This window comes from Chelonoidis abingdonii, chromosome 8 (genome assembly GCF_003597395.2).
Source record: "Chelonoidis abingdonii isolate Lonesome George chromosome 8, CheloAbing_2.0, whole genome shotgun sequence".
Classification (NCBI taxonomy): Eukaryota; Metazoa; Chordata; order Testudines; family Testudinidae; genus Chelonoidis; species Chelonoidis abingdonii.
Window position 1 is genome coordinate 18,279,103 of NC_133776.1, and position 27,815 is coordinate 18,306,917.

A 27,815-nucleotide genomic window follows, 5' to 3' on the forward strand; every position below is an offset into this window, starting at 1 on the left:
CTTCAGCAATTAGCTGATTTAAGGTTTGGTTTTTTTAAATTGTCACTTTAAAAAAACCCAGAAAACAGCTCACTAAAATCTTGTCCTGTTGGAAAAATAATGTCATACTGTACATCCGACATATCCTGAATGAGAGCCAAATAGGAGGGAAAAAAACAACTTTGTCCTGCACCCTCCCTTGGGAAATCTTTGTTCTTTTTAATACTTCTTCAGTCGGCTCTCTCAGTGAATGACAAGGTTTTTATCTCTAATGTGAGTGGCTTCAAAGGCTACTTGCATTATCCATTTTTCAGCAGCTGCTGCTGAAACCACAGGGTTGCAAACTTATAATTAAGTCCAGCTGCCACTATTGTGAGTTCAGTCGTATTGAAGTGAATAGTAATGTCTAGTGGTTGTTAGAGAGTCTCTCTCCATTTCTAGACAAAGTAATTAACTTCTTTGCCCCTCTTAGATGAAATAAACATCAGAGCTGAAGAATGCTGTTAAATGACTGTAAAGTATTATTTATGCAAAGGAATTCTGAGAGATATTAACCCTTTTTAGGTAGAAGACATCTAGCTATGGCTATTCCTTAAAGGTACTGGGGTGGCTACTAGTGCATAGGACAAAGGCAGAGAGGAATTTCCATCAGCAAGAGGCAAGACATGTCACACTCATATCACTGCCACATCCTTAATCCAGAGACCTGCTCTCCCAAACTTCCAAATAGTAAAACCAGAATGTGGTTACAACAAGATCTCAGCCCTAAGTCAAGGAAGACAGCAAGAAGAAGAGGTATGCGCTAGGGGATAAGGTCACAAGGATGCTTATGAGTGACCTCAAGATCATAACTGTGAGACCCACTGCCCAAGTGCTCCAATCAGACTTACAAACAATCTCATTTGAATCACTAGCTGCTTCCAGTGAAAGAGCTCTGTTCTATAACCACATTAAAGACTGTTCTATAACCACATTACAGAAACTAAAACTAGCATCCAAGTTTAAATCAGCATCCTGATAAATTTAATTTGGCTAGCTCAGTCATCACCACTTCTGCCAGGGACTCACCTATTGCTTTGAGGTCCTTCATTAGGGCTCATTTGTGAAACCAATGAACAATGTCATGGGTTAAGAGTTCTCTTTTCAAAAGGAACACACAGATGTGCAAGTGAACAGTGGAGTTGTGCTAGGGAAAGTTTGTGAGGATGGGAAGTAGCATAGCAGACTAGGACTTGGGTCTTGTAAAGCTTTGGCTTTTTATCTGCATGTAGTCTTGTGTCATTTATTTTATTAATTCAAGCCATTTATGAAATATAGTGGTGTGGTATAAAAATTTAATTAGCACTCATTTGCAATGACCTTCATAACTCACTTTTGACTCAACCACTCATTAATAATGAGACCATATCAAAGGCATGCTGATACAACACAAGACATCATGTATTCTCTCATGTTTATTTTATTTTTAAAAAGGGCCTAGGCTATTAAAATACATTGACAATATGGTTCACTTCACAAAATGTTAAAAATGTGAACCAAAACCAAGACATTAAATTGTACAAAAAACTACATTTTTAGCCCCTTCTCTAGATTTCTCAGCATATCCTATCTACACTAGGTCTGCTTTTGGCTCATGATTGCTTTGGAACAGGGACTGTTTTTATAGTGACAAGCACATTCTGGTACTAAATGCATTTGTATAAAGTAAAACACACATATGGGTAAACCAAGGGAGAGAAATTAAGTGTCCTGTTCAAGGTCAGACACCCAGGTCATGGAACAGACACCAAAATACATCCAGCTCTGTTCACTTACTCTACTTTTGCTAAGAGTGAAAAATAAATGCAAGCATCTCTAGTCAGACCTCATCTTTTGAATGGTTTGCTACCACATTTTCTTAACTAGCAGTAAATGAATGCTAGAAGTTAGAAAGTAAGCTTATGTCTGTTACTCCATTACTTCCACTTTTCACAGCCAGTACAAAGTAAATAGCCTTTGTATCAAAGACAACAAGGGAGAATTTGTTCTCAAGTGGTTATTCTTGGGTTCATTTACTTCTGACACCTTGGTTTGCCATTTCACTATTCTATTCCCCTCTCTGTCACTCTGCACTCATGGCTCCAAAATTCAGGCACTCATGAGTATTCCATCTAGATCAGCAATTCGCTATCTATTTACCATTGTGGGCCACATATACAGCTCTCTATTACGTGGGCTGTACCCATACAATATATATACTATGTGTATATGGACTAGTTATATCCGGTCATATCTAGGTGGGAGCTAGCCCACAATTTTTCCATCAGTATTTTATGATTGCCATTTTAAATGGACAAAACTTTTACTCATCCTGGATTTTTAATGGATACTATCAAGTATTTTTATTTGTGGAGGGTGCACATTTTATTAGCAGTGAAAGTGTTTTTGACAAATCACAATGGTAAAATGCTTTAAGTGGGATAGATGCAATATACTTGGAAAATTCTGCAGGATCTTCCTTGCAGCTAGAGTTTGTTTCTGAATCTATTGTTATCCATCAATAAAAAAAAGTTTGTTTGTTTTTATTTTGTGCACCACTTTGTGCACTACTTTCTGTTAACACAAAATATATGTTTGGGGGATACCAGTGTGACTATTTTCAGGTCACCCAGGACAGCGAGTCAGTCTGTTACCCCCTTGCTTCAAGGAGAGAGACGGACAGACTTACTTACTGGTGCCTGACTGGGTGTCAGCTCACTCACACCACTAGTCATTAGCCACTGAAATAGTCTCCTCAGAGCTCTGCGAGCCCTTACTTTGCTTTGCAGATAAACAGTAGGTGAAGCGCAGTTCCCATGGACTTTCTGAAAGCATCCCTCTGTAACCAGATACTCCAGAAATACCAGGTAAGCTGCCCCTGTAGGAACAGTGTAAACACAGCTTGACTATTAAGGATCTGATCCTTTATAACAGTCACACCAATGAAATATATTTCTAGTGAGAGAACCAGAAGTTTATCAAAGGTTTTGAGACAGCGTGAGTAAGGATAATAAGTGGAAACAGAAATGTTTACACACATAAAAGAAAACAAAACGCAATCCTAGGTCTACACTTCTCAGTAGTTACCTTTCCTATTTAATAAGGTAGATTTTCTTTCAAGGATTCAGTTTTTGATAGAGCTGCTGCTTTCCAGTGAAAACTAGGATCTAAGCATTTCATGAATACACCCTTCATGGTGAATGGGTGACAAAATGTCTGCCTTGTCCCCCAGTCATAGTCCAGTAAACCCTCTGAAGTGCATCTCTAGACAGAGCTCTCTTCCTCCATTGTTTGTTTTCCCTGTTGACATCACATGACACTGTTCATTCTTAGAGAGACAGGGTGGGTGAGGTACTCTTACTGGACCAGCTTCTGCTGATGAGAGAGACAAGCTTTCGGGCTATACAGGGCTCTTCCCTGAGGTACATGTGGTATGCCTCATCCAATGCACTAAATGCCCCAACAACAAATATGTGGGTGAAACCAGACAATCACAACATTCTCAAATGAATTCACACAGGAAAATGGTAATAGACAAAAAACACCCAATCACCCGTGGGTGAACACTTTTCATAAAAGCAAATCACTTTGTATCTGATCTATCAGTCCTCATCCTCAAAGGAAATCTGCACAACACTTTCAAAAGACAAGCCTAGGAGCTTAAATTAAATTACTCTGCTAGACACTAAAAATCATGGACTGAACAGAAACGCTGGATTTATGGCTTATTACAACAATCAGTAACCCATTAACCCCCTCTTTAACAGGCCACTCCACCTTGAATGGTCTCTTGCAATATGCGCTTATTTATGCTAAACAGTGTGTTCAACCTTGCATTTTGCTGTGAGGCTGGGAGTACCTTTCCGAGACCTGAAGAAGAGCTCTGTGCTGCTTGAAAGCTTGTCTCTCTCTCACCAACAGAAGTTGGTCCAATAAAAGACATTACCTCACCCTCCTTGTTTCTTTAATATCCTGGGACCCACATGGCTACAACTACACTTTTCTCTATTCATATTCAGTTCAAATCAGTGATGGACGGCCCACTGTGAAACACTACAGTGCTTAAATTACATGTCAGTTAGCTAGATGGACAAACATTCCAGGTCTGGGGGAAAACCTGGCGACAGACTCACAGGATATATGTGCAGTAGATGCAGGAAACTCCTTTCACACCATCTGTACATATATCTCACAATGCTTATAATGACTAGTGTGCCTCCAGCTTTGATTTGATACCGTATGGCACACTATTTATGGATAAATATCACAAAAGCTTTGTGTTAGTTGTAGTGAGTTTGTCAGGCCTGTTAGAAGTTGCTGGCAGTAGTGAACCCTTTGCCAGTTGACACCAATGGGCCTCTGGGTCACAAGAGGCAACTCAGATCTCTTGTCATGCTTTCCTCTTTGGTACCTATTGTATATTAGTCTCCTGCATTACTTTTCAGACCTATCAATCTTTTTTTTTGGGGGGGGGGGGTGTCAGAAAATTTCCATCAAATAACACACTGATCAATAGAAAAAAGTCTTTTCCCCTGTTTTCCAACCAGCCTTGTCACCTTTTATAACTCTATCCATCAAGTCCAACTTTTTCTCTTGTAGGCATGAGATTTTTAATATCTACACCTATATCTATATAGATATATAAAGAGTTAATAGTTTACAGTAATCGCTAGTACTGGAGTAGCAAAGCACTTATGTCACTAGAGGCTTGCACAGGTCTTTACAAAAAGAGACGATTTGAACAGGGGCTTGCCTAAGGAGTTTACTACCTAGATTGGATGGATACATTACAAACAATGGAAAGAATCAGCAGGCAAATGGGAGCAGAAAGACAACCATTCAGTGTTGGAAGTGGGATGGTAAGGAGACACAAATATGGGATTGAAAGGCACCCTGTGCATTAGAAATTGTTCCAAGTTATAGCATAGCAAACCCCCCTACAGCTCTCCAAGTTCCAAGAGAATTCCCAAACTCAAGAATTAAGGACATAAGATGCATTTGGAAAAGGCAGACTCAAAACTGGTTGAAGTCACTGGACGGTCTACACATGGAAGGTTCACTCAGTCAGGCCCTAAGATTGTGAGGAGGTACTCTCTTCTTTTTCTAAGTGAATATAGTGCTAGAGAAAGTCTCAAAGACAAAACCTGTCTTATATCCACACAACAGTTACAGCAGGAAGAGCAGTAGTAGATAGCTCCCAAGATACTTTTCAAACTTGCTTTGAAACCTGGGGAAACCAGTTCAGTTTCCATTTTAATTCAGAGTTTAGCAAGGCTGCCTGACACAGAGCGTGAAGATTGCTTCTGCAATGAACACACTTGCCAAACAGGGACTGGATTGAAGTTATAAACCCATTTTATAAAATGCCACTGAACCATCTTTGGGCAGTTACAACTTATACCCACTGCTGACTTGGGCAAATTGAAATCATTCTCAAAAGTGAAAGGCTCTACGTCCCTGCATTCTGATACATCCTCAGTCACAGAGATGCCCTTTTCAAGGCACATAATCCAGCTTCTGAAGAATTATTGAGCAATTTTTTTCATAGGAATGGATGATCTTCAAAACTCTCTTCAGTGAAATGGGAACAGAGCTGTTTTCCTCCAAAATCCATCATTTATATCTTCTTCCTCTGTCCCCTCCCTCCCCTGAACAAATACAACCTTTGCTGCCTTTCCACTTTAGTAAGTCCAAGGTGTAGCTCAAATTACTGGACCATGTTCCACAATCTTGTCTTAAATAAAGAGCAATAAAATTCCTTTCCCAGGGGGCATCCATGCCACAGACCAACTTTTAGGGTTTACTTGCCTTCTGTATCAGTAACTGAGCTATTGGGGGGCCACTGATGGATTTCCTTGGTCTTGTGATGCTCCACAACCCCAGAGACAACAGTCTACTCTGGAGTAGACAGTTGTAGAAGGCTAAGAATGAGCAGACTTGTGACAGCAAGATTTCCATCATGGCCATGACAACTGCAAGCTGAAAGAGACTGTCGATACACTGAGGATTACACTCTGAAGCATAAAGCCTGCATTCGGTGAAAGCTCACTGAGATACCAATGTACCATCAAGGACAGTATATCAAGTGTTCCTTGCAGAAATAAGAAAGATAGACTGCGATGACTAATATGGCATTAGTAGCAGTAGTAAGATCTTATTTTTAAGCAAACAAGAAAGGAAGGTTATATTAAGTTGTTCAGCTGTTTAACGCTGTGTTTATTTTTTTTTTTTTTTAAATTCTCTTGTGCAATTAGACCATATAAAACTTAGTTGGGTATAATAAAACTAGTATATGCCCAACATCTTGATAGATGCAATATGGCCTAGTGGATTGAAACTGGACTAGAAGCCATCAACTCCCAAATCAGAATTCCAGCTCTGCCTTTGACTTTGTGCAAATCATAGGTTGGGATTTTAAGAAATGTCTACGGGAGTTGGGTGTCTGGCTTTCATTCAACTCCATGGGAACTGAGCACCTTCAAGTCTTTTAAAAATTCTGGCCTTAGCCTATATCTAGATTCTTATCTGGGTCCTATTATCATCCTCTCTGCCTCAGGTTTTCCAACTGTAACAAGAGAAATAAATGTAATTTACCCCCTGCAGGTTTTCTGAGGATGTTTGTGAAGCAGTTTATAAGTGCAAAGTGTGTTATTTCACTTGATAATGACTAGAAGCTAAAGTTCACCCACTGCCATGTGACACCAGAATGTATAGGTCAGTTCGGCGCCAATAAAGTTCCTTCCCTTCCCCGTGTCCTGATCCTTATATAAGTTGAACTGCTGTCAATGGGAGTTTGATCTGCATAAGGAATATGGGATGGGGACTTTGTCATCAGTGTATAGTACTTTCAGTGTGAGTATCACATCAGTACTATACTCTTTCCTAGATTGTAAATGTGACTGGCTATGGGGGGAGGAGAGAGAATGCAGACATTTTTTATTTCCTTCTATCGAGTCTCAGACAAGCTTACAAAAATACCCACATACGTCATGCACAGTTTGCACACCAACCTCAAATTTCATCCCCCAAATTCAGACCTCCCTATCAAGTATTCTTAGCATGCTTCACACTCCCTGGCCAGCAATCATTTACATTCTTGCCCAATTCACAATTTCACTTTGACCCTTCTAGAAAGTCGTATGTAACACAGGCATCTCAACACTGCCATCTCACAGCAATTGCAGTTCAAACAGGAAATTATTTGTGATAAATGAAAGCTAAGGTAAGATCACCAGGAGATGATACATTTTGTTCTACCAAAATAACCAGCCTTTAGTTGAGTAACATGAAGGTTCTGAAAGTTGCTAGAGAAAGTTCAGAACAGTCTTCAGAATAGTAAGAAAGTCATTGTGAACCCTTCAAAAGTTGAAACAATTCTAGACAAAAGAAATATTTAGAGAATTCTTAAATCTCTCCATCTCTGGGTCTCAATTAAGAGCCAATAATTCCCATAATTGACGTGTCTAATGATCAATTTAATTTCATAAACAAGCTGTTTAAAACTGTTGACTAATATACACTGGCTAACATACATATATATCTCATCCTTATAATACTATCTGCAATGTATATTCCAAGCATTTGAGTATACATATTAAGCATTACAATAGCAGTTATATAGCCCGAATTGGCCTGTATCTTTGTTATAATCCAGTCAACTTAAACTAAGTACCCATAATACCTTATATTAACTGAAGTAAGCCTTGGTGCAAGTAGATAGGAAAATCATATGTCCTGATGCTGACAATTTTCTCATGGCAACAGGTAAGGAATTACCCACACAAACCTAGGAGGTATCTTCATGCCCCTTAGTATCTAAAATACATGGGTTCAGGACAAGAGACAAAGGGGTACACCATAGTACCAAAAACAAAAAGGTAAAAAGCTGATTGATTAAAGCCTCTGCCAAGGAATGTAGGGAGTACCTTTTAGAGGTTAAAAAATAGGGTATAAAAAGATGGCTTTGGGGATATAACTTCAGAAGGACACCTGCATAAGGTGAACGAACAGCCTCTGAAGAGCAGTCACATGCAGCAATAATATAGAATCCTTTTCCTGTACCATATTTAAAAGCCTGTGACATTGGTTATTTGGTCTAAAGTATATTTCACAATGAACCAACGTGTGGTCAACCAATTGGCTATACAATTAATCAACAAAATTCAGACTTACAGAAACAACTTGGTTTCTATGAAATCAGAAGTTAAGATATTGTTAGAAATTGGGTCTCTTAAATTACTGTTAATGATGGATAGCACTGGGCATTAAAGATCCATGTACAAAAATGAGTATTGCACAAGCAGTGGCAGATCAAACTGCCTTATACATCCCCACCAATGTGGCTCATGACATTAGACATCAGAGCAATCTCTAGGTTCATCCTTGACCTCTGAGGAAAGTGAACATGCCAGCCCATGTCAGCAGTGATTATGTGGTTTAAATGTTTATCATCATCATTCTCATTTTAAGAGGCAACTATTTTCCACTAACTAGAAGGGGATTTGGATTCTCCACTATAACAGTGTTATTACTACAACAGCAGTTCCAACAAGGTGTTCATCACCACAGTATCTTAGCATATTATCCATAGATCAAGAGCGAACACAAGTCCTGCCTTTGAACACGCAGTAGTCAATGTTAAAGATGGGCTAAATCCCTCGATCCAGACTTTGGAGAAATTGAGATTTGGATATGCACTTTATAGGTGAGGCCCATTTCTAATTCCTGACATAGCAGTGACTCTGTACATAGAAAAAAATTGTCTCTTTAGAATCTCTTTTCACCACCACTGTTGTTCTAGAATCTGTTTTATGTTTCACTAGTTATTGCCTGCACATCAGTTTTCTTGGTGGAAAAATAATCTAAAGTCCTGAGCATTTTACAATTCTGACAAGACATTTACATGGGAAATTAGGGCATTTTTTCTTTTAAAATAAATAAAATTTGAGATAGCTTGAATACCAAGAGTCTTCCAGACATACTAATTTGAACATCATTATTGTGATGTTATTGTAATGAGCATTCTAGCTCATTACTGAGTTCCCTCTGCTTCCATGTTAGGATGTCCTTGAAGGAAAGGATTAAGCCACAGATGATTTTATTAGAGGGCAGGGACTTAGGTCAGCACATTGCTAACAGTGGCACTGTGTAGTACACAGTGACCAGGTGGTATGGACAGCCTCAAGCTACAGAGAATCCAGGCAGGAGCAGCTGAAGAAGATGCCCCATGACTGTAATGAGAGAAGGCCTAGGACAGGAGCAGTCCTCAAGACTCCTTAAGGAGCTTTAAAGAAGTGGAAGCTGGAAAAGTATGATCAGTCCTTGAGTGCTCCTGGTTTAAGGAGTACACCAGTTGGTGGAACAGGTCGCCCCACCCCCAATGAGGAGGGAACTAGAGATTAACCCAGCAAGAGGCACAGGAAACAAGGTTATGGGAGAATCAACCAGGGAATACCTGAAAGGTTAATTAGAAAGTCTTGTCACCTACAAGAGCAGAAGTCATAGAGAAGAATATAGGCCACCCACATAGCTAGGGAAGAAAGGAGATAATGCTGGGCCTTGCACATACCCTCAGATGATCACTGGATAATGCTTAGTAACTTAGAGATGGAAACCCCCCAGTGTCAGAAAGGAGGACTGGATAATCTTGATGGGACAATGCATGTACGAGGCCAGAAGAGCTCTGAACAAGGAGGATAGCCTTGAATCTTCCTATAGTTCCACACCCTATGGTCTAACTTAGGAATTACTATGCATTTTCTAGCAATTCATACTCTGAAGTTTCAGCCACGGTTGAAGTTGTGTGGGGGATTTGGGATCCCAAATCTGCAAAGAGAACACAAAGAACCCTGGCAGTGATTAGAACCTTCTCATATATTGATGTGGCGGCTTCTTCCCATTTTAAAAGATAAAGTGTCCCACAAACAAGTACATGAGCATTACCTCATTCTGCAACTGGCAGTAAACTCAGGAAATCTACTGCTCCAATTTCTGAAGATGGCCCTATCTGTGACCGGAATGTAAGCACTTCAGGCATGTCATTTGCCATTTTAAACAGGAACTCACAAGTGGTGCAAATTTGCACCACCATTTTATATACATACTCTTACTACACTAAAACGCTCTTTAGTACTGAATAGCAAAATTGCCTGTTCTTTCAGAGACAGGAATGAATGACACAAATTTTATCAAATAACTCCTTGTAGAAAGAAAAATATTTTGTTGCAAAGCTTCCTGGAGAGAGATTATTTAGGGTTGTAAGAAAATTGACCAGACTTCATACCCTTCCAATCAAACGTTTTTAAAATAAACCTTAATTTAAGCAGTTTTACTGTGTGAACTCTGCCTGCCCCCCCCCCTCCCCCATCAACTAGACTAGAAAGTTGTAACCCATTTTCATTTGCTGTAGGATCTCTAGATAGATTGGACAAGACCATTCTGCTATATATTTGATTTCTTAGCAATATGCAACTAGTCTTATGAGATATGCAGGACTATTCACCTAACTAATGGCTGTTCTACCTCAGAAGTATTAACTTTAGCCATCCATAAAAACGGATATAGGTAAAAAGCTTTACTTTGCCCTTGTGCCCACATCCCAGTTCTATTACCCTTTTCAGTAACAATACTTGGCTCTTATATAGCATAGATCTCAAAGCACTTTATAAAACAAGTACCGTTATCCCCATTTTACATACGGGGAAACTGAGATACAGAGAAGTGAAATGACTTGGTTAAGGTGATCTATCAGGCCAGCGACAGGGCCAAGAGTATAACCCAGGTATCTTGACTACCTGACTAAAGTCCTAGCCACACAGGTCACAGTGTCTCAGAAATATTCCATAAGCTTCGCATTAGTGGAAATCTTCTATATCAGTAAACAGACAGTGTAAAATTTGCCAGACCCTTACCTACACTATAACCTCATGAGCTGGTAATACTACATTAATACACACCAACTAGGGTGTATTAATACAGACATCACATGCATCTTTTTCAGGGTTCTTAATCAGTGGGTGGATCAAGCTACAATACAGAGCTCCCTTCCCTGAAAATCCACCGCAGTCAATCCCTGCCCACTTTGGGAAGTTGCTACCTTTTCAGAGAAGCTCAGTTTTCACAGTCCATCCCTATTTAGAGTCCCCTGGGCAATGTTGCCATTTTGTATCACTATAATATGCAATGGCTTTTAAATAACGTTTACTGTATTTTAAACTGTGTGCAAAGGCAGGCAAAGAAAGATTCTTTACACAATCATTGACTATGACTTATGGTGCTGTGATGGAATCCTTAATAGACTCTCAGAGCATAGCTACCCATTATTTTTGCATATTAGTTACACAAGTAAATGAAATCACCTCACTTTGCAGAATTTAGAGTGTTTTCAGTAGTTCCATCTGCTATTACGTAGTCAGTACAGAATTAAACAAGCTGAATGAAATGAATTTACAAAGGTGTCCACTCCAGGTGACTAGCAGACCTTATGCAAGATTACCAGTTATAATTAGTGAACGACAATAAAACTTGTAGTGAAGAAGATTGCATTCATCGCATAGTGCTCTCATCATTTCTCTTTGTATATAAGAAATGTCTCATCCCCCTTGCCCCACTACATTTTGGAGAAAAAGGGACTTCAGCTTTCACACAATATAAAAAACAATGCAGTTTGCAAGTTTTCATTGTAATAATAGACATATAAATTACAAGATAAATGGCAAGTGACAGTGAGAGAGACAGCTCAATCTGTTACTGAATCCTTGGAATGGTTATATGAAGAGCCTGGGCATTTCAGGCATAATTTTTTAAGTTTTTACTGCTGCTAGTGTTGGTAAATTAGCAACACTATCTAGTGAAACGTACAATGTGCAGTTAACATATTTCTACTGACAACTCCACAAGCTTCTTGTTATGTGAATCATAACCATATGGCCTCAGCATAGAAATGGCCTCATGTTGCAGGCTGACAACACAGTTTAACATCTCTAAAACAGTGTTAGATTTTATCATGCCAATTGCAATGATCTCCATGTTACAGATTGTTATGATACCCAGGGCTATCATAAGTCGGCTCATTGACCTGTTACAAACCGTCGGTGGGACAGATTGATGCAGCACATATAGAATAGCTTGATTTTCAAAGACGCTGAGTGCCTCTAGTTCCCAATAAACCTAATGGTACTTGTGGATGCTCAGCGACTCTTGGGGCAAGGAGACCAAACAGGCAAAGTGGCCATGTGTAGAGTAGAAAGTTTGGAAAATGTATATTGCAAATTCATTCTACAGGGGAACCAAACTGGAGCCATCTCCCCACTCTGTGATATTTCTTCCTCTATGGACCGCTGTCCCAGCTGGGGGGTACTAGCAGCTGTACTTAGATGGATGCTTAGACACACCTGCTACTATTCAAAGCTAGGAGCCTAGAGCAGACTGGCAAGAAGATGAGAAGAGCAAGATATGAACAGAGCTAATTAACTGTATGCTTTAAATGTCAGAGTACATTACCTCAACATCTGCAGGAAGCCGGCTTGACAGTGCTGCAAGGTGCCCGCTACACCTCATCTGTTGGGGGCTCAAAGCAGACCTGTGCAGCCCCAGAAGTGTGAGGAAATGGTTTCATGGAGATCATAGCTAGAGGACACACCAGTGTGTGCAGCTTTCACTTGCAGTGCTCTACGCAGCCCACCTGCAGTTTACAGCTTCCCTCCCCAACCAGAGCCCACCCTGGGGCACAATAGCCTCTGCTGATGCACGAAGTGCAGCTCCCTGTGCCAGTCGGGTAAATCAATTCCAATATCCACAAGCTAAGGCCTTGATTGCAATGGCTCCACCATGGTCTTGCTCTGTGATATTAATACTTTATTGTGTGGATGTTCTAACCCACCAACGGTAATTTGACTGTAACTCAGCTCCTCTCAATGCACCTCAAGAACCCTGAAAACCCTGGGATATGGTGGGTACATTTCAAAGAAAGCCAAAGGATTAGGAATGCAAACAGTTTATTCTGGATACAAGCTGCATATGGAAGGGGGAATTGGGTTTAATGGCCATTAAATAATTCATTCACATTAAATTCAAACTACTTTAAAGAGGTAGTGTTTGATATCGGATGGAAAAATAGAAGCCACAGTTGTTAACATCGCAATATATCTAACTTCATTTTGCCTGTAAATACGGTACAAATCTCACAAGCATACTGATTGGGGATCCCTGCAGCACTTAAGCAGAACTTGCACTCTAAATTACCTTGCTTCTGTTAGTCAGATGAATTGACCTTAGAGTTCTTTTTGAATGGAGGCTTTTCTCTCGTGTTTAATTTACAAAGCTACTCCTGCCAGACTGCAGATAGCAGCTACTGTATAACACCGGAAATAACTACGGAAATTCACTCAAACTCTCACAAATCAGTAGAAAGTAAACCACCAATAGAAAGCTCCACCTAACTGTGAAGAGTTGAAATTGCAGGATAACTTGCACTGTTTTTACAACGTCTCCAGTCACCACTCCAGCCCGCTCCCTATGAACTGAGTGCAGAATCTAATGTTAGTCCTAGGATCTGACCTTAGGTCTCATCTGCTCTAGGGAATGGTCTTAACACTTTAGGTATTTCAAGGTAATCAGTGCATTTAGAACTAGTTTTGTATTCCATTTCAGTTCTTCTAACATATAGACATATGAGCTGAAGCTATTTTGACTTTGTTGAAACTGTATATTGCAGATCCAAAGGAAAGGTTACTTGGGCCCTTCTCAGATATGCTGCTCTATATTCTGTTCCGTTACACCAGTGTTCCACTGGTATCAGTGCACTATTGCTGCAGATTTACACAGGTGTCCTTTAGGCCATGTCTACATTAAGGAAATTTGCACCAGTGTAGCTACATCAACATAGTCCAGTGCAGCACATACATATTTGTGATTTGCACAAGTGTAAATACATAATCATAGAAATATCCATAATCTAGACTGGGCCTGAGATCACAGTTTGGCCCACAATATTCTGAAGCTTTGCTACCAGCAGAAGTTCCATTCATTTTATTTATTGAAGTGCACAATTTTTTCATGTTTACACATTAAAAATGTCATCTGTGACCAGATTCTGTAACAGGGCTTTAGTGAAATAAACACTTTCTGTTCCTTCATTTGCTGAATGTTTGCATTTCTCCATCAGGTGATGTAGCCTGCTGTAACTCAGACTGCCTCAGGAGTGGCTGCTACTTCTCATATGGAGTGAAGCCACACTAGTGCAGTGTGCCCATAAAAGGTCAAATCACAGAGAGACCCATATGAGCCCAAGTGGAGGTCAGAGTCTGATAGCTCATAGAACAAGAATGACACAAGCCATACACTGAATTTGGAATTCAGCTTTTGAGCACATTGCATTTAAATTAAGGCCTGTAATCAAGATGGAGTATGGCAGAGATATTAAAATTCTCCCTCACTTACAACTATGAAGCATTAGATGTAAATGAGAGGAGAATATAGTTGAATGAGAATAACTGTACCCTGATGGCCCAAAAATATTATAAGAATGTGACATTGCGAGTGTTATTTTAAATAAAATATTTGGTGACAGGGTAGGTCATATCTCTGAACAATAAAGAGAGAAACAGATAGAGTAGGTTCTTTTATACATGCATAGAGATCATGAAGTGAGATTAGTCTAGTTTCTACATGGCTTCCACTCATCTAGTTTAGATTTGCATCAGTGTATCAAGGTGAAGAATTTGGCTCAACATTTGCAACCTATCAAAGTCTGTCAGTGTAAAAGTACCATCAAATCTCATTACCCTTCACATGGCTAGAAAGAGAAAATTTGAAGATCTAAAATTTCAAATAAAGCTTTATTTGCACAGACTACAATGTGAGTAAGTCCTTAAGGATTGAAATATAGTGGAAATCATTGTTTTTCCCACATTTATAGAACTCTTTTCTTATGAGACAGACTGTTCTGAAAAGCTGACTTAAAAAACCAAAAATACCTATTAAACTGGAGCAGTTAGTGCCAATATATATAGGGGGAGGAATAGCTCAGTGGTTTGAACATTGGCCTGCTAAACCCAGGATTGGGAATTCAGTCCTCGAGGGGGCCACTTAGGGATCTAGGGCAAAATCAGTACTTGGTTCTGCTAGTGAAGGTGGGGGGCTGGACTCAATGACCTTTCAGGGTCCCTTCCACTTCTATAAGATAGGTGTATTTCCATATAGTATTTATTGTATTTGCAATAGACACTTTTGCATAGTGCACACTAGACCAGAACCACACCAATTCCTGGTAGACCAGTTGCACATTATCAAATATTGTGAAGGAGGAAATAAGAGGGAAAATATCACAATAAAAGGGTCCATGATACCATAGTCACAAAAGGTACTCTGTATCTTTAATACTGAACTGCAGATATCAAAATAATTTCACAGAACACTAGGAAGTGTTCTGCAGCATATTTTGTAAAGCCAGTCTTTCTAATATCAGACATATCACTACAGTAGCCCATCCTTAAAGATCTGTGGCCCAGTACCTACATTCCTTGCATTCACCAAACTCCTGTTGACTCACTTGAGAGTTTTGGGTGCCCACTGTTTGAAAGGGTAAGGCCATAGCTGAAAGATGAAGTGAGAATGCCAGGCTGCTTTTGAAAACGATCCAATTTACCAAGTGAGCAGTAGATAGACGTTCTACTGTATGCTTAGCACTGAGATTTTCACTAGTATTACATTGTGAAGCATCACAGCCTCACTACAAATTGGGCCAATTGTGAGGTTTTGTTTGTTTATTTATTTATTTTATTAAATAAACTGAACAAAAAGGAAGCAAGTACTGAGAATAGGTGGAGCCACTGCATAGCCATTTAAAAAGCAGCAGAAGTAACCTCAAGTAACAAAATATTAGTTGAGCTCATTTTATCTGAAGGCATCCTCAAAACAATGTAGACTATTATAGATACGCTGCAAGCAATTTAAGTTTGACTCACCATACTGGCAGCGCGGACCCTGAAATCCTGCTGGACATTGGCACATCAGGGATCCTCCTTCAGAGCATTTCCCGCCATTGAAGCAAGTGCCTACAGAGCACAACACTAGAAAAAACAACAAAGAAGAATCTTCATTGTACAACTCTTCAGAAAGAACGAATACCTCAAAGTGTCATTCTGGTTGTAATAGAAGCCTCCCAAACTGATGTGAAATAGAGGTTGTGTTTTCACTGAACAAGTTAAATTAGAGTAAGCCTTGTTCTTAGGGGAATAGGCAAAAAATAATCTTCCTTCCAATTATCATGTCCCAGTCCAGGATAATAATATAATGTAATGTAATAATGGCCTTGGGAATGGTGTGGTTTGACTTTAAGATGTTTAAAGGGTTGAAAGCACAGTCTGGCAAGATTAAGAATGCTACCAGATTCCACAGGGGGATGATGGAAGGGTGGATGAATCGCTGTTGTATAATGCAGAGATGATTGAAACTCACATCTCAATAGATTATGTAACAGCTATGGTGAACCAATTTCCTCTCCCTGTCCCCAAATGCACAATACAGAACCAGCTGAATCAAAACAGTCTCCTTGTGCCTGAATCTATTGAATAAAGGTTAGTTCAGCTACTCAGGTGCCTTAAAGAATTCACAGAGAGTCTGCATTATTTTTCCAAGAAAAGGATTTTACATTTCCACAGAAGTTCAATTTGATAAATTCCTTTTATGCTTCAGATTTGGTTACAAATTTTAAATGCATCTTTGACAGCATTTACAGAGAAGCAAACAAAACAGAGTCAATAGCCTGAAGCAGAAAGGGGCAACCCCTCAAGAAAAATGACCACAAAAGCAGGACTCTGCATACAACCCTAAAAATATTTTATTTTGTTTAGTTTCTCTCATACAACGCATAGGCCAAAATGCTGTACGGGGGAAAAATAGCCAAAGTAGAGAGAAGCTCAGAGGTACAGTAAATGAAATGGAGAATCTGAGGTGAAGAGATACAGGAAACCTGTAGATGGTAACCAGGGCCGGTGCAACCCATTAGGCGACCTAGGCGGTCGCCTAAGGCACTAGCATTTGGGGGGCAGCATTTCAGGTCCTTCAGCGGTGACTGGATCTTTGGCCGCTCCGGTCATCATTGGCATTTAGGCGGAGGGAGCTGGGGAAGGGGGGCGCGGGGAGGGTCACCTGCAGCAAGTAAGGGGGTGGGGGCAGCACACAGGGGAACTCCCTGCCCCAGCTCACCTCTGCTCCACCTCCTCCTCTGAGCACGCCGTCCCGCTCCGCTTCTCTCCCTCCCAGACTTGCGGCGCCAAACAGCTGATTGCGCCACAAGCCTGGGAGGCAGGAGAAGTGGAGCGGCGATGGCGTGTTCAAGGAGGAGGCGGAGCAGAGGTGAGCTGGGGCAGGGAGCTGCCACACGGCTCTCTGGGCCGGGCGGAGCTGCCGTGGGGGGAGGATGGGGCGCCACTGGGCAGAGAGGGGGAGCTGCTGCAGGGGGGGGTGACGCCTTAGGGTGGAGAGCTGCCACAAGGCTCGGGGGAAAGACACGGGGGGCTCAAGGCGGAAGTTTAGCCTAGGGCATGAACATCCTTGTACCTGCCCTGATGGTAACAGCTGTAGTAGAGAAAAGTTTCTAGACCCAACAATGGTCATACCCATTTTGGAGGGACAGAGTGATATCAATGCTATATGACTGCAAAGTCAGAGTAAGAGAGATGGGGCCAAATTTAGTGTTGGTTTAGGCAGCCATAACTCTTATTTCAAAGAATCTACATTTGCTTATATCATCAAGTCTATGGAAGGCCAGCAGAGAGTCTGGCACACCAATCAATTATGAATGTTGAGCTTCTAATGATAGTCCTTGCAAAGTATTTCTCATCTTAAAGATACCTGTTGCTACTATGCACATTTGCTTTTTTTTTTTAAAGTCTATGATACGAGACCATTCACCTTTACGGGAATCCTAAATGTATCTAAAAGGCAAGAGAGGGGCCATCTTTTCACAACACACAGTCAACAAGTAAATAAGACCAGATGGAGAAATGTATTCTACTGTTTGCATCACAACGTTGGATGGATCCTGTAACAACTTACAGTGTAGGCAGCCAGGTTCATCATCTTCTTGGGTCCATCCTGGACAACATTTGTAGACAGTTTGATGCTCTATGATGTACACTTGTTTGTAGACTGTGTAATACCCCGTCCTATAAAATAAGAGCCAATGGAAGAGAATTATCCCAACTTCCTTCTGTGCAGCTTATTCAAAACACAGCAGTAATGTACACAGGATTTAATATGTTCAACACATTATATCTGTAACATACACTCATTTCAGACATAGGTCAATGGTTCTTGTACCTGAGAAAGTAAAGTGAAACATGTCCCGCTGTCAAAAACTGGTTTAGCACTTAAACAAATTCTGGTTCTAAGTGCTTAGCCACTGACTTCCACCAGTTTGACTCTTTAAAACTTGGTAGCAAATGTGTAATTTTTTTTTGTATTTTAAATTAAATGACTTAATAGATTATAATGTTTAGGCCTTAATATAAACCTATACAAATAAAAAAAAAACCTTTTAAAAAAATTTTACTCACCACGATAAATGCTAATGTGCATAAACACATGCCTCTGACAGAAATACAAATCGACTGCAAAATCCCAACAGCACATACCAATATATCCATAACTTTTTTGTGGGGAGGGCTAAAGATATTGTAATACATTTCTCAGTACATATTTCTTGGGCAAAGTATGAAGTGTTCCTATCAACTGCCTTACCAGAAAACAGGCAATAAAATAACTTAGTTAGCAGTCGTGCATTACCTTCTCTCATAGGCTATACACCACCTATGTCCGGTGCAGCCTTGTTTCCACATCTTGACAAGATGGGTAAAAGCCTGAACACACGGCTGTCGCTGTCCCACTATTGCCAGCTCTTGTTCCAGACATACATTTGGCCTTTGGGGGAAAGGAGGAATAGAGAAAAGGAATATAAATAGAATAATCTGTATAATACAGTAGAAAAGTCATGTCAAAAGAACTACATAAACGGCTGATTTATCCTCTCCACACCACCCCATTTCTGATTTCACGCTACTTTGTTATTCAAAATTATTTGAGCGATATTAGGAAGGGCTGTTGGGAGCACCCAGTTGAACCAGAAGCCAGGACTCCCAGGTCCCCTTCAGCCCACCAGGCTTGAAGGGTTGTGAGGGTGAGCAAGCAGGGTCCTGTCAGAGCCTTGCCTATGTTCTGTTGGACCCTCATTTAAAATAAAAATACTTCCATTGTCTCAGTGAAACTTTCTGAATTCAATGAATCTGCATTTTCTGACCAAAAAAGTTTCACTAAAGAATTTCTGAACTGTTCTAGCTAGAACAGACTCACACTATGTGGATCGAACGAGAGAGAGAGAGAGAGAGAGAGACATAACACACACTGATCAGCAGATTATACACATTGCGAGACAAGCCCTGCACCAAAGAATTTACCATCAAAGCATACGGTGTGAAATCCTGGTCCCAGAGAAGTCAATGCAGTTTTGTCATTGACAAAAAGGAGGGCAAAATTTACCCATGATGTCAAAATGTTGATGTCTTTTTATGCTCAGTAGTGCTACAAATTAAGGCCCTGATCCTATAAAGGTTGATGCACACGCTTAACCTTACATACTGTGACAAAGTTCCTCCTCTACCTTGGTGGGTCCTGCACTTATTGGCAGATTTGCTTGCCTCAGAGATCTTCCCCTCTGGTGGAACCCACAGTCTGGGTCAGCTCCTCCTGTGTCTGATCAGAAGTTGGGAAGTTTTGGGGGGAACCCAGGCCCGCCCTCTACTCTGGGTACCAGGGCAGGGCCCTGTGGATGTCAACTGTCTATAGTGCCTCCTGTAACAGCTGCATGACAGCTACAACTCCCTGGGCTACTTCCCCATGGCCTCCTCCAAACACCTTCTTTATCCTCACCACAGGACCTTCCTCCTGGTGTCTGATAACACTTGTATTCCTCAGTCCTCCAGCAGCTCGCTCTCACTCCCACCTCTTGCTCCCAGCTCCTCACATGCACACCACAAACTGAAGTGAGCTCCTTTTTAAACCCAGGTGCCCTGATTAGCCTGCTTTACTTGATTCTAGCAGTTTCTTGATTGGCTGCAGGTGTTCTAATCAGCCTATCTGCCTTAATTGTTTCCAGAAAGTTCCTGATTGTTCTGGAACCTTCCCTGTTATCTTACCCAGGGAAAGGGGACCTACTTAACCTAGGGCTAATATATCTGCCTTCGATCACTCTCCTGTAGCCAGCTGGCCTGACTCTGTCACAATACTTTGAGTTCAATGACACTAGTCCTGTGAATAAAATCAATGGTAAAATTCCCACTGATTTAAGTAGAACATCACCTTGCAGGCAAAATGAGAAATGCAACAATTTCTAAAAGTAACTATAAACATGAAAATAATTTTCACATAACTACTAATCTCAGGTTTGTTGATGTCACTTCTGTATGAAATGACAAGGAAATTCTGCTAAATATTGCAAATGTATGGACAAAGCAATCATTGATTATTTCAATGTAGATATTTTATCATGGGAAGCAATCTAAACAATAATCTCCATTAGATATATGTCACAATTATTAATTATTTTTCCTAGTACTAGATAATTCTTCTATTTCAGGACACTCACTAATTTCTCATAGAAAGCAAGAAAGATTTGCATTTGCACTATGATTTCTCCCTCTGCTTAGTAGATTTAAAATGTGCATAAAATATTCATTAGCACTTGTAACTTATACCTTGGGACGTCAAAAAAGTTTCATTCAGTTTATGAATGAAATGTTTCATTGCAATTATAGTCAAAGTGTAAGGATCAGATGATACAATGGGTTAGGTTTCTGGTATTTCCCTCTTCTAGGATCCAGAGTACAGATTTTGACTCATAGCAGGATCAAACATGAAGATGTAGGGGCAGTTCTGCAGCTAGTGTAAACTGTCATAGCTCCAGTGAAGATCTACCCTGTATTTGTTATCTTACCCTAGCCCCCATCTATGAGGGAGAAAAACCCCACACCCACATACCATGCAATTTGGTATGATTAGTAATTGTTACTTAAAAGAGACAGATGATTGAAGATGTGCAAGTTCTAGAGCTCAACAGCAATTGCCTGCATCATTTTCTTGTCAGTATTTCAGCTTAAGGGACCTTCCCAAGGCCACACAGCAAATTCAGTGGCAGCATCAGGAGCAGAACTCTGGCGTACTAATCCCCATTACTCTAATCGAACCATTAGCCAGCGCTGCCTTTGCTTATTTTCTCTGTGTTCAAAGATGCACACGTTTTAGCTCCATTCTCCCATTGCTGAAGTTAAAATTTCCATGCATATCTCCTTTATCGGTTGCTTAAAGCTTTCCAGATGCAGGTACATTGCAATCCTAGCAATGAAGAAAGGAAGCCAAAAATGTTTATAATTAATTATAGACTCTATTTTGCCAGTCCTTATATCCTTTTGTCCTCCACGTTCCCATGACTAATCCCATTGACTTCAATAGTACTACTAATATGAATAAATATTACTCACATGGAGAAAAGCAATGCAGCATCAGGTCATCTGTTTATTAAGACTTATGCAGAGAAAGAACAAAAACCCAAATTATCTGCTTGCTCTATGTGACCTGAACACCATTTAAAATGCAAATATTGACTCTCCCCATCCCACCCCCCCACCACACACACCTCATTCAAACCACAGCAATTCCATCCCATGTAATCCTCAACCAGCAAGGCAGGCAAATGAACACTCCCTCTCCAACAATTAACCACATTCACATTCTTCCCCTTATTCCTCCACCTCTTCAAATGGTGGGGAAAGCCAGGCATAGCACTCTAATTTATCCTTGCTGCATTACATACAAACCTAGAGAAGTTCCACTACCCAGGATGTAATTATTTTAAATACATTTTATAATTATGGTTCTCCATTGAGAAAAGGCCAGGTCCTCTCTCACTGTGACTAAATCGTTTATCAAAGTAACAAGTGGGCTCAAGGGCATGTTTACAAAAGGAGAGCTCTATACACTTTTTATTCTCTTCTTCTATACACAATCTGATGCTATTTGTTAATGGGCTTTTAAATGTTAAACAAGCAAACAGTATAAAGCTTATATTCTGCCTTATGATTTTATTGATACAGCGATCCTCAAAAGCTTTTTTTCCTTTTAATATGTTTTTCTTTGTCAGCCAAAACCAACACAAGGTTCTTAGCCTGTCAGTCTAACTTAAGCAAACCAGAAAGCATATTTTTAATATTTACATTTTGAGACTGCCCTTTAAATAGAGACTCCCTACACATTCCTAACTCCTGGGCTTATGGTCTAATGAACAGATAATTACATGTGCTAGAAGAGATAGCTGCCACAGTTAATCATACAGACTGCCACTCCTATGAGTCACTGCTTACTATAGAAGAGGAAACTTCATCCCTAGCAGAGGCAGAGTTAAGCCCCATAGTTTTATTTCTAGTAAGGAACATGTAGAATAGAACTGTGTGGATAATTCTAATGATCTTATCTCTTAGTATTTGGAGTTTTTCTAAAAGCCCCCAAACCCAAAGTCATGTAATTGAGTGAGAATCTCACCTTTCCATTTAAAAATAAGTTTGCAGAGAAAAGTTTGGGGAAAATAGACCACTAAAAGCTCAGAAGACAAATTATGTATTATAATCTCATATTTTTGGAGGGGATGACTCAGGATTTCTGAAGCCCAAGGGTTTTGTACACTGCAAATAAAGGAATTCTTTTTCCAGTTTCTCATAAGCAACCAATAGTAAGCCAACTCTTATTCCTGAATAAAATGAACCACAGTTTATTGGCAGGTTCTAGCTAGCAGAACTCACACTGGTATTACAAGCTGGCCCCAAAACAAGGGAAGAAGGGAGACTCTTTCCCCCTCACACACCTCCCATTCCTGAAGTTTTTACTCAGTCTTTAACCAAGTTAAAGTCCCATTTGCCTAAAGACTGATTATAACCTAGAGTGCCAGATCACTTTCTTACCCATGGAAAAACCCACAGGAGAAAGTGCAGTGGGGATGATCACTCTGGATCACTTTACAAAGGGCAGGTTTCACTTCCTGCAGCCCAGAGACCTGAGTGTTGCACCAGAAGCAGAGAGACATCTCTGTAAGCTTCCTGTGCCTCCCTACAGCTCCTGTTATTAGCAGTTTCAGCTGCAATAGAGTTACACTTCTAAGGCTTTGGCTACACTGGCTCTTTACAGCGCTGCAAATTTCTCACTCAGGGGTGTGAAAAAAACACCCCCTTGAGCGCTGCAAGATACAGCGCTGTAAAGCGCCAGTGTAAACAGTGCCGCAGCGCTGGGAGCCCGGCTCCCAGCGCTGCAAGCTAATCCCCATGAGGAGGTGGAGTACATGCAGCGCTGGGAGAGCTCTCTCCCAGCGCTGGCACTGCAACCACACTCACAATTCAAAGTGCTGCCACAGCAGTGCTTTGAAGTTTCGAGTGTAGCCAAGCCCTAAGACTCCCTACTATACTGCTCCCATTCCTGGAGCTTCACCTCAAGGGAAGTTTCAGGAAGAAATGAATGCAGCCTTTCCTATGCTTGTAGGTTGGGGGTAGGGGGCAGCAGCAGCTTAGTTTTGTGAGGAGAGGGAGGAAGGATAGCACATGTAGTCTCCCAGCCCACTATATTTTAGTCCCACACCTATACTTGGATCCTTCTGAAAGTTTTGGGACCATGTTGCTAAGGGAGTTTGCCCTCTTGACATACACAGATGGCAGGGCCATTGAAGAACAGACACTGAGGGGGTTATAATCCCTAAGTCATCACTCTCATTAACTATTGGGATTTTTGCCTAATAAAGAACTCTGCCCTCAATTCCCCTGAATGTACGTGTAACTGAGCAGAATCTGACCCTTCACAGAAGCTTCAGGAGCTTGCCCATACAAAGCAATGCTACTATAGTTCTTTATGCTGCATAAGGGCCCCAACTGTGATTAGCTCTTATAATGGTGCTTGCAGAGTGCACATCCCATAGCAGAGACCAGTCACAAATGCAGAGCATCCACTCACAGGAGCATAGGAATTGCTGCCTCCAATCACTCCAGAAACACACTTTGCTCCAAAGGGAACAAGGCTGGGTAAGGAACTGCCAGGGCTACATGCTTATCTCCCTGAGATTATAGGGGCCTGTGTTAAGAAGTGGAGGGGAGGAAGGGGTCAGTTGCACCATCCCAAAAGGTACACCATTCCTCCCTGAGATGAAGCTCTGCACTGTACTTGTATGGCCCTTGAAATTCCCAAACAAATAAATCTCAGTATTATCTCTACCAGCAGTTTTTCCAGATAGAATCTAGCCGGTAGATTTAATGGCAGTGAGATGGAGACACACACATCAAGAGGTCTCTAAAGGCATCTATCAACAGTGCAAATGTTAGATCAAAGCATTAATGAATATAAACTAAGGATGATTTGGCTGTCTATTTTCGGATCTTTCTGCAGGAATTAGATAAATTACACCAACTTCTCAATTCATCAAGAGAGCTGTTAATGTGATACAAACTCTCCTCTTCCTGGGGATGTTAACTGAAGAATCTGTAGCCTGAATACTATTGATCTCTCTGTGAAACAGTCAGTTAAATAAACTAACTCTGTCGACTAGATGATCATATTGGTCCCTTCTGACCTATGAGTCTATGAGTCTATAAGAATAGAGTTACAAAGATGTAGGAGAGTTTAATCTGGAAAGCTGCTTTTCTTCAAAAATCATAAACATGGTTAAAAGTCCCACCCATTAAACAAAAATATCCAGAGTCAATTATGATCTTACGTCAAAATTAAAAGAAAGAGAAAGAGGCTGAATGACTTTCCACATTTATTTTGAAAAGGTGAAACAAGAACTAATCTTGATTAATCTGAAACCCTTCATCAGTGTAACTGGGGTCCAAATCTTAACTGACTCCAATAAAGTTAATAGGACTAAATTCTGGTCTAAATTACAACAGTCTGAAGTGACTCCACTGAAGTCAATGGAGTTACTTTAGACTGGTATAATTTAGCCCAGAATTTAGTCCTAAGTTGTTATAATGGCTTTTGTTAGAAACTTCACTTTATGGAAGTCTGTAAGTTCCTCACAACCCCACTGTACAAGCCAAAAAATCTTGACACAATGGTCTCTTACATATCTTCTTGCCAGAGAGTACTTGTAACAATAGGGGGGAAAAAGTGTCCTGAGCCTAGAAGTGATGTGTCCACGAAAATCATCACATACACAAATTTTCAAAAAAAAACAAATATACTTTAAGTTTTTCCTATTCCAAGAAGAAGGGGGAAAACATTAAAAGTTTGATCTAAAATAACAAGCTATTAAACAAGTCATGTGATCAATAGCCTCAAGAACCTTAACGTATTGTTATATCCACAGTCCAATACAGACATGTTGAAATTCAACAATGTGTTGAGGTGCCATGTAGCATTTCTTCCTTTCTAACAGCTACCAAAACCATCTGCCTCCACATTCTACTGTGAACTAATTTAAGCACCACACTTCTCTTCTAAAGTTCCTCAACTATACCTGGGACTTTAGGAGCTGAAGGGTGTGCTCTCCTCTCTAACCCAGCCTCTCTACCGAGCCTGCATTGGTACTAGCTGTGAATCTTGAGGCCCAATCCTGAACCTTTTCTTTCTCCATTCATGACGCTTAGAAGGGAGTGTCCACACACACAATCAACGAAACGATCACATTTAATAAAAGAAAATATAAGAAACATGTCATTAAAATATTTTACAACAAAATGTCAACCAACAATATTTAAAATATAATAGGATTGATCCTGTGAATACCAGCAAATATTAATGTCTCTACAGCTGTCTTCTTCCCCTTGCCTGGATGGGGTGAGATAAAGATGGGGGGAAATTGTTCTTGGACACCAGTGACTTCTTCTGCATGGAGTTTGTGGGTGGGCACCTGGTAGGGTTCAGGACTCCCACAGGTTCATCATTTCCGTCCTTGATGATCAAGAGGGTCCCCATGCAAAGGGTTTCAAGTGCCAGTGGAGATGTTGTCCTGAGAGGCCTGCAGTCTCCATGTCCTCCTCCCAATTGTTTTGGGGAGTGGCAGATGTCTAGAAAGAGGATCCTCTGGGTCAGCAGTAGCTTGGGCAACAGCTAGTGAAGGCAGCCCATGGGCAGGTGCAGTGGCCAAACTCCAGGCTTGTTCGGCCACTCATTCTATCAACGTCTCCATTAGGTAATGCTCCCATTCCCCATGGTGAGCCTCCTTCTCCATGGACTAACTCAAAGTCTCCTCCTGCTGCAGAGCTTTGCCTTCCTCTGCTCCGAGGAACTGCTCCTAATTCTTCCTTCCATCTCCATGAGCAGCTCTTCCAGGGTCCTTCTCCATCAGCCTCTGCTATATTGAGGTGCTGTTACTGCCCTCCTGGTGGAATAGATTACCTTTCTGGAGACAAAGATCTTGATAATTCAAAAACAAAAGAGTGTCTTATATATTTTTCCCCTTTGGAAGAAGCCAAGAAATGCCCTATATAATATTGTTTTGCTGTAGAAGGCCAAAATGTTGATACTTTTGAGCATTCCAAGAATACAACTGTTACTATCCTTAGTTCTCAGACAACTTGGCAGCCCATGAGGAACGAAGAGGCTACTAATGATAAAAAAAAAGTGTACAATAATTCCTCACTTAACGTCATCCCAGTTAATGTTGTTTCGTTGTTATGTCGCTGATTAATTAGAGAACATACTCATTTAAAGTTGCACAGTGCTCCCTTATAACATTGTTTGGCAGCCACCTGCTTTGCCAATTGCTTGCAGGAAAAACAGCCCCTTGGAGCTAGCTGGAGGGGGCTTGGAACCAGGGTGGGCCAGCAGCCCCTTAATCAGTTCCCCTAAGTTCCCTGTGCAGCAGCCACCCAGCAGGCTATCAACTGCTGGGCAGTTCAGGTGTCCCTCCTGCCACTGCCATATGCTGCTACCGCTCTCTGCCTTGGAGCTGCTCCCAACATATATAATGTCTTTTGTCTGGAGAAAAAAAATTCCCTGGACCCTAATCCACCCTATTTACATTAATTCTTATGGAGAAATTGGATTCGCTTAACATCATTTCGCTTAAAGTAGCATTTTTCAGAAACATAACTACGTTAAGTGAGGAGTTACTGTATGAATGTTCATATTGTCTCAAGTGGCAAAGGGTTGGCAGTTCCTTACAGTGCCTATGTTACCAGTTTGCAATTTCCTGCACTTCAAATGCCCTGGAGGGTGAGGTGTCCACTATAACTTACCAGCCGCAGGTTCCAGTTCCTCTCATGGCTTAGGGTCTTCCTCAGGTTTGCTTGTGGGTGGGGGGGCAGGTTCCTTAACCAGCTCTTCCAGGAACAAGTGGACAATCACATTCGCATCATTTGTGGGCCCTGATACCACGTCATCCTGGCCCTCATTGGCATCCAGTCAGACAATGAGGCTTGCATGGTTGAGAAAGGAGTTGTGAGCCCTTGAGAGTACCCAGTCCAGAACCTTGTAGAAGGGGCACATCTCATGAGTCCTCCTCCAGCCTCCATGAAATTTCCCAGTACAGATGAATGTTCCTGATGCGCCCCAAAAAGTCATGGAAGATATATTCTGACCGCTCATTGATCAGATTCCAGTCAGGGTTGACAGGCCAAGCGGCTGCACTAGAGGCAGAATCCACGTTCACCTGCATTGATCAAAAATGCAGCGGAAAGCAGTTCTGATGGAATACCATTGAAAACAGAGGGACAGGGACCTTATACATGAGGTAAGGGGCAGGAAGAAAGAGGTTGTGTATTATGGAAATTGGAGTGGATGACTAT

The 27,815-nt window shown here is 40.9% G+C and overlaps 1 protein-coding gene across 1 annotated transcript in view; it reads right to left on the reverse strand.

The window, feature by feature from the left end:
- LOC116822707 (uncharacterized) overlaps nucleotides 1-27,815 on the reverse strand; it is a 281,004-nt gene that overhangs the window by 241,446 nt on the left and 11,743 nt on the right. The window contains exons 2-4 of the mRNA XM_075068405.1: nucleotides 18,787-18,921; nucleotides 18,058-18,167; nucleotides 15,963-16,067 (exon numbers count right to left, since the gene is read on the reverse strand). Of these exons, the coding sequence (XP_074924506.1) occupies nucleotides 15,963-16,067; nucleotides 18,058-18,167; nucleotides 18,787-18,921 (350 nt within the window). The remainder of the gene's footprint in view (nucleotides 1-15,962; nucleotides 16,068-18,057; nucleotides 18,168-18,786; nucleotides 18,922-27,815) is intronic.